General features: G+C 37.7%; 1 protein-coding gene across 1 annotated transcript in view; it reads right to left on the reverse strand.

Moving 5' to 3' along the window:
- The window catches only part of LOC134615356 (uncharacterized), a 59,203-nt gene that overhangs the window by 17,647 nt on the left and 29,402 nt on the right, over window positions 1-12,154 (reverse strand). The window contains exons 6-8 of the mRNA XM_063459860.1: window positions 10,409-10,562; window positions 5,311-5,477; window positions 618-783 (exon numbers count right to left, since the gene is read on the reverse strand). Of these exons, the coding sequence (XP_063315930.1) occupies window positions 618-783; window positions 5,311-5,477; window positions 10,409-10,562 (487 nt within the window). The remainder of the gene's footprint in view (window positions 1-617; window positions 784-5,310; window positions 5,478-10,408; window positions 10,563-12,154) is intronic.

Consider the following 12,154-nt stretch of genomic DNA (forward strand, 5'->3'; position numbering starts at 1 on the left):
GGCCAGAGAACTGGGTGAGCGGCCGTCTCACCCGAGCTCAAGCCCGTAGGCCTCAGGCCTCGATCGGGTGACTTTAGTGCCTTGGGGGACCCATCAGGTATCTCTGGAATCCTCATCGCATGGGTGGTGTTATGCTCGCATTTTCAAGCTGTTGTGTAGCCATGGCCCGCCGTTAGCTCCGGTTTTTCGGCTCCGAGGCAGGAGCTCAGACAAAGCGTGTCTGATCCGGCTGGCGGCCAGGCCCCGCCCCCCTGTTACTATGTTTTTAATGTAAAAAAAGGTCTATACTTGGAATTACGCTACCAGCAGTTCTCCTGTTCAAAGAAGGTGGTGTTTTTCCTCATTTGTTTTTATTTTGCTATTCATTTGTAATATGTTTTTGAAAATAAACTGTATCCCATTTCACTACTATGTTAATTTTTGGCATTGTTCACAATCCAGCCTAATAGTTTTTTGAGATTTCTGCTTGTCCATATGCCATAACCAGAGTATATCAGTCTTGTACCAAATCAGGGCAAGTCAACCTACAATTTAAACCAACCATTTGGGGAGTTGTATAAGCAGCTACAATAATGTAAGGTGGCTGTCAGTGCTCAGAAGTAATCAGTAGCACTTACTTTGTAATTGACTCTGCAAAATATTCTTCAGTTTGGGAAACTTTTCAAGGTAGATGTCTTGAGACAGATAGGCAAAGAAATATGGTATTAGGTCTTTCTTCTTTTCGATGAGGCTCAAAGTTTTATGCACAACAGTCATAGTAGTGCTCTCATCTGCTTGAAGTTCCTGTAGTTCAAACAGGCATAATGGAATACTGTAATCACATAATTAGTAATCATACAAGGTCTTGTAACTACAGTAGAAAAAAAAAGTATGTGTATAGAGGCATCAATTTAAAACATTATTGTAAATCACAGGTTACACACTTTAAGATGTCATAGAGGCATAACAGAGATTCATATACACATAGACCCCATGTATTTGTATATGCATTAATAAATGTGTATATCAATATCACTTGTAAAAAATAAGATGAAAGGTTTCCAGGAGCGAAATTAAAATAAAATACTATAATAATATAATATATCAAAATAAATATAGTTCATATACACTCAAAAAGAGATTAGATAAGAAAGTCCTGAGTAAGTTCATAGGTTGAATCTCATTAGTGTGAAAAAATGAGAACAAAGTATTATAGATACATAATAGCAGCCCAATAGTCCACAAGAATGTAGCAAAAGGGTAATCACACTGAGCTGTGCATATGGGTATTTGAACTCACTCAGGACTTAGTATCTAATCTCTTTTTGAGTGTATATGAACTATATTTATTTTGATATATTATATTACTATAGAATTTTATTTTAATTTAGCTCCTGGAAACCTTTCATCTTATATTTTACAAGTGATATTGATATACTTGTTTCTTCAGGGAGGAGTTGTGACCCCCCCACCCTCCATTCCAGCTTTATAGCTATTTATTTGACTAATTGTGGCTTTATCCATTGATTATTAATACATACTTTTAGTCCCTCTATTATAAGAGCCAGATTACTAATTTCTGTATTACAAGCACTCTTTTTATTTCCATTTTTTCTGTGCTTTTAACCCCTTAGGACTGAGCCAAATCTACACATTGTGATCAAAACAAAACGTAAACAAAAACTGTAATTTGTGCTATATGTCTGTTCAGGCGTAATTCGCCTCTTTCATTTTATGTGCACCCACACTTATTATATATACTTTTATTCAGGGGAAACAGGGATTTCATTTAACATCAAATATTTAGGTATGAAACATAATTTAATATGTGATAAAATATAAAAAAATGGGAACAAATAAAAAAATAATAATATTTAGTTCTATGTGACATTCTAACTGTTTGCTTTTACTGCAATAAAATACACATATGTGTCAGAACTGTTTGCTTTTACTGCAATAAAATACACATATTTGTATTCAGCGATGTCTCACATGTAAAACAGTACCCCAGTAAGTTTTATGGTGTTTTGGGAAGTTACAGGGTCAAATATAGCATGTTACATTTTTCGTTTTTTTAACATTGAAATTCGCCAGATTGGTTACGTTGCCTTTGAGACCGTATGGTAGCCAGGAATAAGAATTACCCCCTGTAACGGATCGCCTGGCACCCCGTCCGGGTACCTCCATTAATGGATGCTCCTAGCGCTTCCTGAGGACTCCAAGCACTCTGGCAGACACCACAATAACCGAACCGATTCAGCATATGAATCTTCTCAAGCATATGAATGCTGTAGACCGTTGAATAGGAACCATACGAATAGGCTTACACTCCTAGCAGTCAACTGGAACAGCATGCAATAAATCCTTCCCCCAATAATGAGACGACACTTCACTTTGAGGGTAAAACAGGAACTCTCGACTGGCTCATCCAGCCTGGCTTTTATTTCCATCTCACACATACAGGCCACACCCAGGGGGAGGCATAAAATACCCAATCCGAGATATGGTACAACCCACACATCCCCTCCCCTTAGCCTGAGAGATAATCCACTTATTATACCGTTTAAAACATAACTTTTACACAATATCTGTAACTTCAAAACCATACATCACATTCACATACAAATCACATATTCAGACTCAGCATACTTTAAACATAAACACTTCCAAAATTCAGGCAAATCCCTCCAGTGGATCAAAAGTTACACGGAAGTCCTTTTATGACCGACCGCAAGCACATTTTCTTGCCCAAAACAGTTCCATAGATTTGGGCTGTGCGGTCGGTCAATTCCTGGCATAAAAACGGCTAAGTCCCATTCGAAGTGTGCCTGTACTTCGACTTTAGTCGAAGTGTCGAAGTGGAGTTGATGTTAAGGGTCGGCAGTGTTCGAAGTTAAAATGGCCGCCGCCACGTGGTCCTTTGTCCGATACCGGCCACTTCGACGACTTCGACAACTTCGGTAACTTCGGTAACTTCGACAGCTTCGACAGCTTCGACAGCTTCGACCGCTTCGACAGCTTCGACAGCTTCGACAGCTTCGACAGCTTCGACAGCTTCGAATGTGTCCAAAGTGCCATATACAAAAGTACCAATCTGTCCCCAAAGTATTTAAAGAGCTAGGGACAGTATAATACAATCCACCTGCCCAAAAGTAGTTCTTAAAGGGTCAGTACATTATGGTAGCAGTCCATAAGCCCCAATTCAGTCCCTTAAAGGGCAATATCTCCCAGGGACCATAATCACTGGGCAGGAGGCTAGCAACCAGGCTTCTCCAGTTCTCAGTGGCGAGGTTGGTTCCGCCACACCCCCACAATAGCATACCATTTGCAAAAGTAGACAACTCAAGGTATTCCAAATGGGGTATGTCCAGTCTTTTTTAGTAGCCACTTGGTCACAAACACTGCCCAAAGTTAGTGTCAATATTTGTTTGTGTGTGAAAAATGCAAAAAACTAATTTGAACGCCAATTTTGGTCAGTGTTTGTTACTAAGTGGCTACAAAAAAAGACTGAACATACGGCATTTGCAATACCTTCGGTTGTCCACTATTGCAAATGGTATACCATCATAATTTTCATTCCTGAGCTACCGTACGGTCTCAAAGGCAACATAACTAACCTGGCGAATTTCAATGTGAAAAAACTGAAATGCAAGCCTTATATTTGACTCTGTAACTTTTGAAAACACTATAAAACCTGTACATGAGGGGTACTTTTATACTCGGGAGACTTCGCTGAACACAAATATTAGTGTTTCAAAACAGTAAAACGTATCACAACAATTATATCGTCTGTGTAAGTGCCATTTGTGTGTGAAAAATGCAAAAAATTTAACTTTCAATGACGATATCATCGTTGCAATACATTTTACTGTTTTGAACACTAAAATTTGTGTTCAGCGAAGTCTTCCGAGTAAAACAGTACCCCCCATATACAGGTTTTTTGGTGTCTTGGAAAGTTACAGGGTTAAATATAGTGCTAGCAAGTTAAATTCTCTGGACTTTTGGCCTGGGTTGTATATATATTATTTCGTTCTACGTGTATTTTGATATCAATATATATATATATATATATATATATATATATATATATATATATATATATATATATATATATTAATTTTAAAATATAGTTAGAATATAGTTAGAATGAAATTACACATATATATTTTTTTATTTATTTATTTTTTACATTTATTTTTTAGCGTATTTACATGTTTGTTTTATATAATATATAAATATATACATATATATATATATATATATATATATATATATATATATATATATATAATGATAATTATATATATATATATATTTAATCAATATCATTGTATGTGTATGTGTGTATATGTGTATATATATATATATACTTAGATCATATATATAATAAATATATATATGATCTAAGTATATATTATTGAATTTTACACTGTTTTAAACTGTATTTAATTATTTTTTTTCAGACAGCAGGGGGAGTACCTGTCATTACATACACTCCCCCTGCTGGCAATGCCTTGGACGTCCTTGCAAGGACCTCACGATAACATGACCCAGGGGGGGTGAAGAGAATGGAGGGGGCTCCCCGGGCTCTCAAGTCCCCATACCGCGACCGGGTAAGTACCCTGGACGGCAGGGACGTTCTATGCCGCCCTTTCGGCATTTAGAGCCAGTTCCCTAAGGACGGCATAGAACACCCGCTGTCCTTAAGGGGTTAATACTTTGACATGTATTCTGTGCCTTTTATTTTTTTTTATTATTGCTAAATGTGTATTGCATGTTAACCAATAACAGTGTGGAACACCCATCCTTCACAACACCTAAAAATATTGTTTACATTCTTGTTAATACCTATAAAACATTTACTGGTGTAAATTTTTTAATGACTTCAACATTATATTCCAAGATCAAAACACATGTCATGAAATATTCAGACTTTTATGGGGGGCAAAGTGGGGTCTTACCTAGTATTATAAAGGTGTACATACTAAGTGTAGATTGGATGAGCCATATTAGTCCAATAGAAAAGATGCCAAAATACTAGAGTATTGCAGTATGAATTGATACCTTTCTAATTGGACTGACATGATACAATCTTTCGAGAGTATTTCTCTCTTCCTCCGGTCTGAAGCAATACTCAATGTATTGCTTCAGACCTGAAAAAAAAAAAGAAGAAAACGTTTGAAAGCTTTTCTTTTAAGTATGTTAATCCAATAAAGATATCATTGCATACTGCAATACTCTGTTATTTTAATACATTTAGTGAATATCATCAACTTTAGTTTAATTTAAAAAAACAGCTTCTAAAAATGCAGAGCAGTTATTAGTACATACTAGTAATTCTAGTTCAGTTAGAATTCCTCTGTCTTGCAGGCCATTCATGAATGGAAAACGTTCTTTAATAACATTGGAAAAGCGAATTTTCTCTCGGCTCAAAATTTGTTCTAGTTCTATAACATTGGCTGGACATTTATTCACAGGGTCATCTTGTGCCTTGATTTCTGTAACACAAAGGTGGAAGTTTATTAAACAATTGTTATAAGCATCGTGGCATTAAACACTCTATGGTAAATCTTCACTCAAACATTTAGTCTTCAAGGTGCACTATGCTAACAGGCCAATAAAACTTAGATTTGTTAAAAGAGATGGTCTTTAAAAAGAATCATCTGCCATTACCCAGCATTATACGTAGCTGAATTTATTTGCAGATAGTAACAATTGCAGCAACCTTGTTTCTTTTTTAGATTTTTTCATATACGAATGCACAATAATTTCATTTTCATTTATATTTTGCATTTGAACTTTATCACATTGCAAAATCCAAGAAATGATCAATATCCCCAGGCAGATATTTGAAAGCTCATTAGATTTCACTAGATAATGATTACCGAAGTTTGACCATTAAAACCAAGCTAAACTTTTGTCATTGCTGTTAATCACACAATCTGAAGATCAGTATGCCAAAATCACAAGGTAACAACAAACAAAATGGTAATTTTGGAGCTTTGCAATTATATCACAAGAGGTACCCAAGAGGTAGCAGGCTGGACATGCACATGCAGAGTACATGGATTGCAAAGATTAATTTGACATTGACAAACAGTCCATTGTTGAAAGAGTTAATGTGAAACTTACTAGCATTCCGTCACTGAAAAGGTTAACATACAACTCTGCTATCTTGTACTTTCCAATGGATTTACTTGCTGTGACCCTAGGAGTAGCAAGATTATGCCATCACCCTATTTCCCTTAGTGACCAAGGGGTAGCAGAATGGACATGCACATACAGAGCATATATATGGATATAACCCCTTCTACCCTTAATTGGTCATGGGAGCGGGGTGAGAGATGAAAACCCGCTAACAGTTTAAATTATATGCTTTCCTGAAAAAAGTGTGTTTTCAAAGATTTTGTAAAGGAGTGGAGATTGGGTGAAAGTCTAACGGAGAAGGGAAGGGAGTTCCACAGAAAAGGTGCAGCCCTGGAGAAGTCTTGGAGGCAAGCATCAGATGTGGGAGTACGGACAGAGGATAGATGTAGGTCTTCAGCAGAGCGCAGGGGCCTCTACGGGACATACTTGTGTATTAGGGAGGAAAGATGAATGTATCAAGAGAATAACAGATGGCAGGAAAGCTTGTCTACTTCAAGACCTAAGGTTCAGGAGACCTTACCAAAGGGCAGGCTAATTAAGGTGTTGTCCATTCTCGGTACTCTCTTGCAACTTGTTTTTTGCTCTCCCTACTTCAAGACTAAAGGTTCAGGAGACCCTGTTGATCCTGTTGGTCCTTCCTTCCAGGACCCAGATATTTCACACCAGGAAAAGAGTATGATAGAGCTCAACCTTGAAAAGTTGTCATTCTTCCCCCAGAGGAAAAGCAAAGTAAAAAAGATTCTGTTTCTAACAGGTGGATGGAGATCCTTCTAGATCTAGGTAAGTTTACAGGATTCTTGAATATATTTCAATATAAAGGCATTATTCCTAGTACATTGGATGATGTCCATAGATTGCATGATGCTTATTTCCTTGAACCAATTGCCTCACATCACCAGATGTTTCTTAGATTGCAGTGGAAGGACATTTCATTTTTAAATCTTCATGGTTAAAGATAAATGTCTGCTGTAGTCACCTTGCTCCCTCCCAGTTCAGGGTATAGCTGGGAACACAGTTTGACACAGTTCATGCACGGTACAGCTCTCTTCTGAAGATCAGGGTAAACGTATATCCTTGGCTACCTTTACAGATTTGGGTTGCCTTCTTTCCTGGTCTATTTCTAATTAGGGGATCATTCAAATTATTTCTACCAAGGAGGTTCTAAGTTCTTCAATTGCTTAATTGCTCAATTGCTCACTATTAAGTTAGCTCTATCTGTTACATTAGCTTTGGACAGAAGGATAGAAGGATAGAACCCTTTGCTGTCTTTTACGACATATAGAATAATCCTCAACTTTTTCCTATATTTAGTCATAAAGTGACTTCTTCTCTCTGTATTAATGTAGAAATGATTCTTCCAGCTATAAAAGCCTATTGACTAGAATAAAAACTCAGTAATAAAACTCTCATCTTGTCCTAGATAGATGTCTTATGATCTAATTCTATAGAGGTGATATATGGCTTTCTTCTTATAGTCTGTTTATCTTTCTATCCTAATGGAAAGCCATCAGCAGATGAATAGTCTTGGCTATTTCAGGCTACTAAGCCCTAGCTTACAGTACGTGAAGGTGTGTTAGCTCTCCACTAGAGCCATTTCCCCCCCTTAAACATTAGTGGCCAGGTTTCCCTAGAATGTATAAACCAATACCTTTTTTCAGACTATTTTATGATATATTTGAGCTGGTCAATTTGAAAATGTGGCAATAGTGGGCAATCAGTTTTCATTCTCAATGTATTTATGAAGTGTGTGTCATAACTTTGCATTCATAATTTGAAAATATTGTGTATTTCTTTCCCTCCCTTGGTTATTGCTTGGGTATTACACATTGTTGTGCTGTCATGGATATGGCCAGGAAAAGGGAAATGTTTTCCCACTTACCATATTTTTTTTTTCATGGCCATAGACCATGGCAGCACAAAGATCCCAACCTAGGATATTGATGGAAACAAGACTGAGAATGTAAGAGGTAGGAGTCGTTACTTATAACTTTTTCTTTAATAAGGTTCCAGTCTAATTATGGATGGGGAGGATATACCCATTGGTATATGTATAATTGGTGTTGTATAAGTTATTTTCCCCAACACCAGGTTACCTGCAATCAAGTGTGTCCTGATAAAAGTTTTATATTAAAAATGAAAATTTAGATTTTTTTTATCTGCAAGTCTAAATAAAAGCTTTGTTTTAACATTTTATTTTTATTCTTGAAGCAAGTTCTTGGAGTGCTATCATTTTGTACCTGATAGCCACAACATTAACCACTGACAGATGGATAACATTGATTATGTTGTTATAATGGCACATGTCAAGGAAAGGGATAAATTAGGCAGGAAGTGAATAGTCAACTCTTGAATTTCATGTGTTGGAAGCAGGAGAAATGGACAAGTGAAAAGATCTGAGTGACTTTTACAAATCGTTATGGCTAGACGACTGTTTCAGATCATCTCTAAAACGTTTTGTGGGGTGTTCCCAGGATGCAGTGGCTAGTGCCTACCAAAAGTGGTGCAATGAATGAAAACTGGTGAATCGAGGTCGTGGTCATGGGTGCCCAAAGCTCATTGATGCATGTAGGAAGTGAAGGTTAGCCCACCTGGTCCAATCATACAAAAGGGCTACTGTAGCTAAAATTATTGAAAAGGTTAATGCTGCCCATGAAAGAAAGCTGTCAGAACACACAGTGAATTGCAGTTTGCAGTGTATGGGGCTGTGTAGTCAAAGACCTGTCAGAGTGCCCATGATGGCCCATGTCCACTGCCAAAAACACCTTCAAAGGGGTGTAAACAACACAACTGCACCATGGATTGCCTGGTCTAATGAATTATGTTTTATTTAGATCAGGTGGGTGGCTGGGTGTGTTTGTCATTTACTTAGAGAAGAGATGGCAGAAGGATCCACTATGGGAAGAAGGCAGGCCAGTGGAGGCTGTTATGCTCTTGACAAAGTTCTGCTGGAAAACCTTGGGTCTTGGCATTCATGTGGATGTTACTTTAATATGTACCAACTACCTAGTGACCCTTTCACAAGGCACAAGGTTACCACCCACGTGGACCTTGTGGAGCGCAGGACACAAAGGACACAAACCAATCAACACAGTATTGTACAGTTAGACACTCCCAGATAATGTACACAAACCCTCCCCTCTGCCTGTGATGCAATTACCAAACACAATGGACTAACTCAGTTACCACAGGCAGAAAATATCCATTTTTACCCAAAGTCCAGAAACACCCCAAAACACAAACATATCCCCATAAATCCTCCATCTCTAGATAGCCCTGATCTGGGTGAACAACATATCCAAAAATCACCCAGATCAGAGCAGGGGTTCAAATGTTTTATGGTAGTCACATTTGACCGTCCGCAAGCATAGCTATCATACCCCAAATAGTTCCACAGATTTAGGCTGTGCGGCCGGTCTATCTTCTCCTCTATCCTGGAGATAATTGGCTTAAGTGTCTGTGGTAAGCCAATTATCTCCAGGTATAGGAAATATCTCTAAGTCCAAAAACTGTTGCAAAAACCACATACAAATACATAACTCTTATAATACAATGTTTAACCTATATGTCCAACATATCCCCAGATAGCTTGGATCTGAGCGCTCAATATGTCCGAAAAGTGCTCAGATCTCACGAAAACAGTTGGATCGTCATGGGGTTAAACAATAGCAAGGGCTGATGAGAGATCGAGGAGGGACAAAGCAGCCAGTTTCAAAGTGTCTGGCAGTGTCCCTGGGACAACGCCATGCTGGATAACAATAGGACAGGAAACAGGGGAGGGGAAGAGGCACATTTCCCCATGGAAGTCGCTTTTTAGCCAGTCTTTTTGCAGGCCCCATAGTCTTGGGGCAAGAGGCTGGCAAGCAGGCCTCTCCAAATCCCAGTGACGAAGGTGCTTTCGTCACACACCCACACAAGGTATACATACAACTTAACTGTATTTAGAGACCTCATTTTCTTTTGCATCAGTTATTATTGGGCAAATCAAAAAAAAAATACATTTTAAAAAAGAGCAGCCAGATGCATGCTTAGAGTAAAGCATAAGAGAAATAATAAGATTTATAATGTAGTATTCCAAAAATGCTGAACCATTTAAAAAATATATTTTGTATGCCTTTACTGGGTTTTAAAAAAAATAACAATTTTATTTAGATTACTTATAAAGTGTACACTGTAAACCAAATTCAATACAAGATGATTAAAATGATATCCAAGAATTGGTTAATATTCTCATTGTTCCTATTGATGAAAGTACTACACCTTAAGAAATTACATTGCAACTTACGTTGTGAGATGTCATTTAGCTTGCAATATAAGTCCAGGAAGCATTTCTGAAAAATGTAATCAAAAAAGGTGTCAATGTAATTTTTCTTCTTCTCAATCCAGCACAGACTTTCATACACCACATGGTGAATGGACCTCTTATCGGCTTGCAGCAGCTATGAAAAAGACAGACAATCAATGTTAATTTGAACATGTAACTGACTTTGTTTTCATTTTGTTTTACAAAACAAACTTCAGTACTAATACCTATGTATTCATTTTCTTTTGTTTTTCTCATGTGTACCATTTCCTAGGTATTTTTTGTCATGGTCGGGACTTTTTTTTTTTACCTTATTGTCTTTTATTCTGGTCCTTTTAGAATAAGGTCCTTTTAGAATATTATTTAGTTTGCTGTGCATGCAACGCCACCAATCTTACAATAAAACAAAACAAATAGTAGCCAATAGAAGTTTAAGTAAGAAGCACACAACAAGCACAGGACAAAATGGCATGTTTAAATATGTAAATAGATATATAGATATGTTTTTGTTGTAAAGATTTGAAAATAATAATTGTATATATTATACATAATAAATGACTAACAATTAATTAGGGAAACAAGGTCAGGTGGTGGAAAGCATAAGGCAGTATATAAAAATAAAATCTGGCCAGGTCATTGACAGTGGCAGAGCAAGAGAACCTAGATAAATTGATAACGGAGGACAAGGTTGTGCAAATTACTGTATTAGGTCAATACCATTGGGGAAAAGCCCAGGTCCAGATGTCTTTTCAGCTAGTTACTACAGGATTGTAATAGGCTGCTGTTTTTTTGCGAGCATTATCTACTCACTGTGTTTTACTGTATATTGGTCTCTGAGGAAGTCCCCTGGTGGATGAAATACGTAAGACCAATCCTTTTTATACTTTTTATACCAATAAACCTCCTTTTTTACCTATCTACCTCAGACTCCGTCCTGAATGGTTCCTGATACCGGGTGACACTTGATCCTAAGAGGGAGATACTAACCCCCCAAAACATCGGGGGAGGCACCAATAGAGTGCAAATACTTTCAACATCCTGTGAGTGCAATCTATAGCAGGAAATATTACATTTCTAAAACTGTGTTATGCTATGTTTTATTTCATTTGATTTTAGATTCATCAGCTGAATCCCACACATATTGTATTTCTTAGTTACTACAGGATGTTTGTAGCAGAATTAAGCCCTTACTTTGCAGGGATGTATAACTCAATTCTTTACAGTAATACATGAAGTAATAATATGCTAGAAGGAAATATTACAATAATACTTAAGGATGGGAAAAATCTATGATAAATGTGGGAGTTACCATTTCATATCTCTCCTGAATCCCGTGGTGGAACTAATGCAGAGAGGGCCATGGTGTAAAAAGGTTTTGAGCCCTCCTTTAGTGCGAGAGTGGCCAAAAGGTAGATCCCCATCTGTCATACAACTTATGTTGATGCTGTGCTAGCAGAGGATCTACCATTTGCCCATCCTTCCAAGGTTATATTTGTGTGCAGTGTTTCTGCATTTGAATGTAAGCATGTTTTTGTATAGAGTACATGTGTGCATGTAGGGTGTACAAGATCAGCAAAGGGATGGGTGCAGGGTGCTGTGAGAAGGTGTGGTGGTCAGTGGATAGCCGGTGTGGCGAGACGAATCGGCCACGGATCGGGGTGCCTGCCTCTCATCACTGGGTGAGCTCAGGCTACTGGACAAGGGTCCGGGTCGTTGGGGATCTCGGGG

The sequence above is a fragment of the Pelobates fuscus genome, chromosome 6 (genome assembly GCF_036172605.1).
Source record: "Pelobates fuscus isolate aPelFus1 chromosome 6, aPelFus1.pri, whole genome shotgun sequence".
NCBI classification, from domain to species: Eukaryota; Metazoa; Chordata; class Amphibia; order Anura; family Pelobatidae; genus Pelobates; species Pelobates fuscus.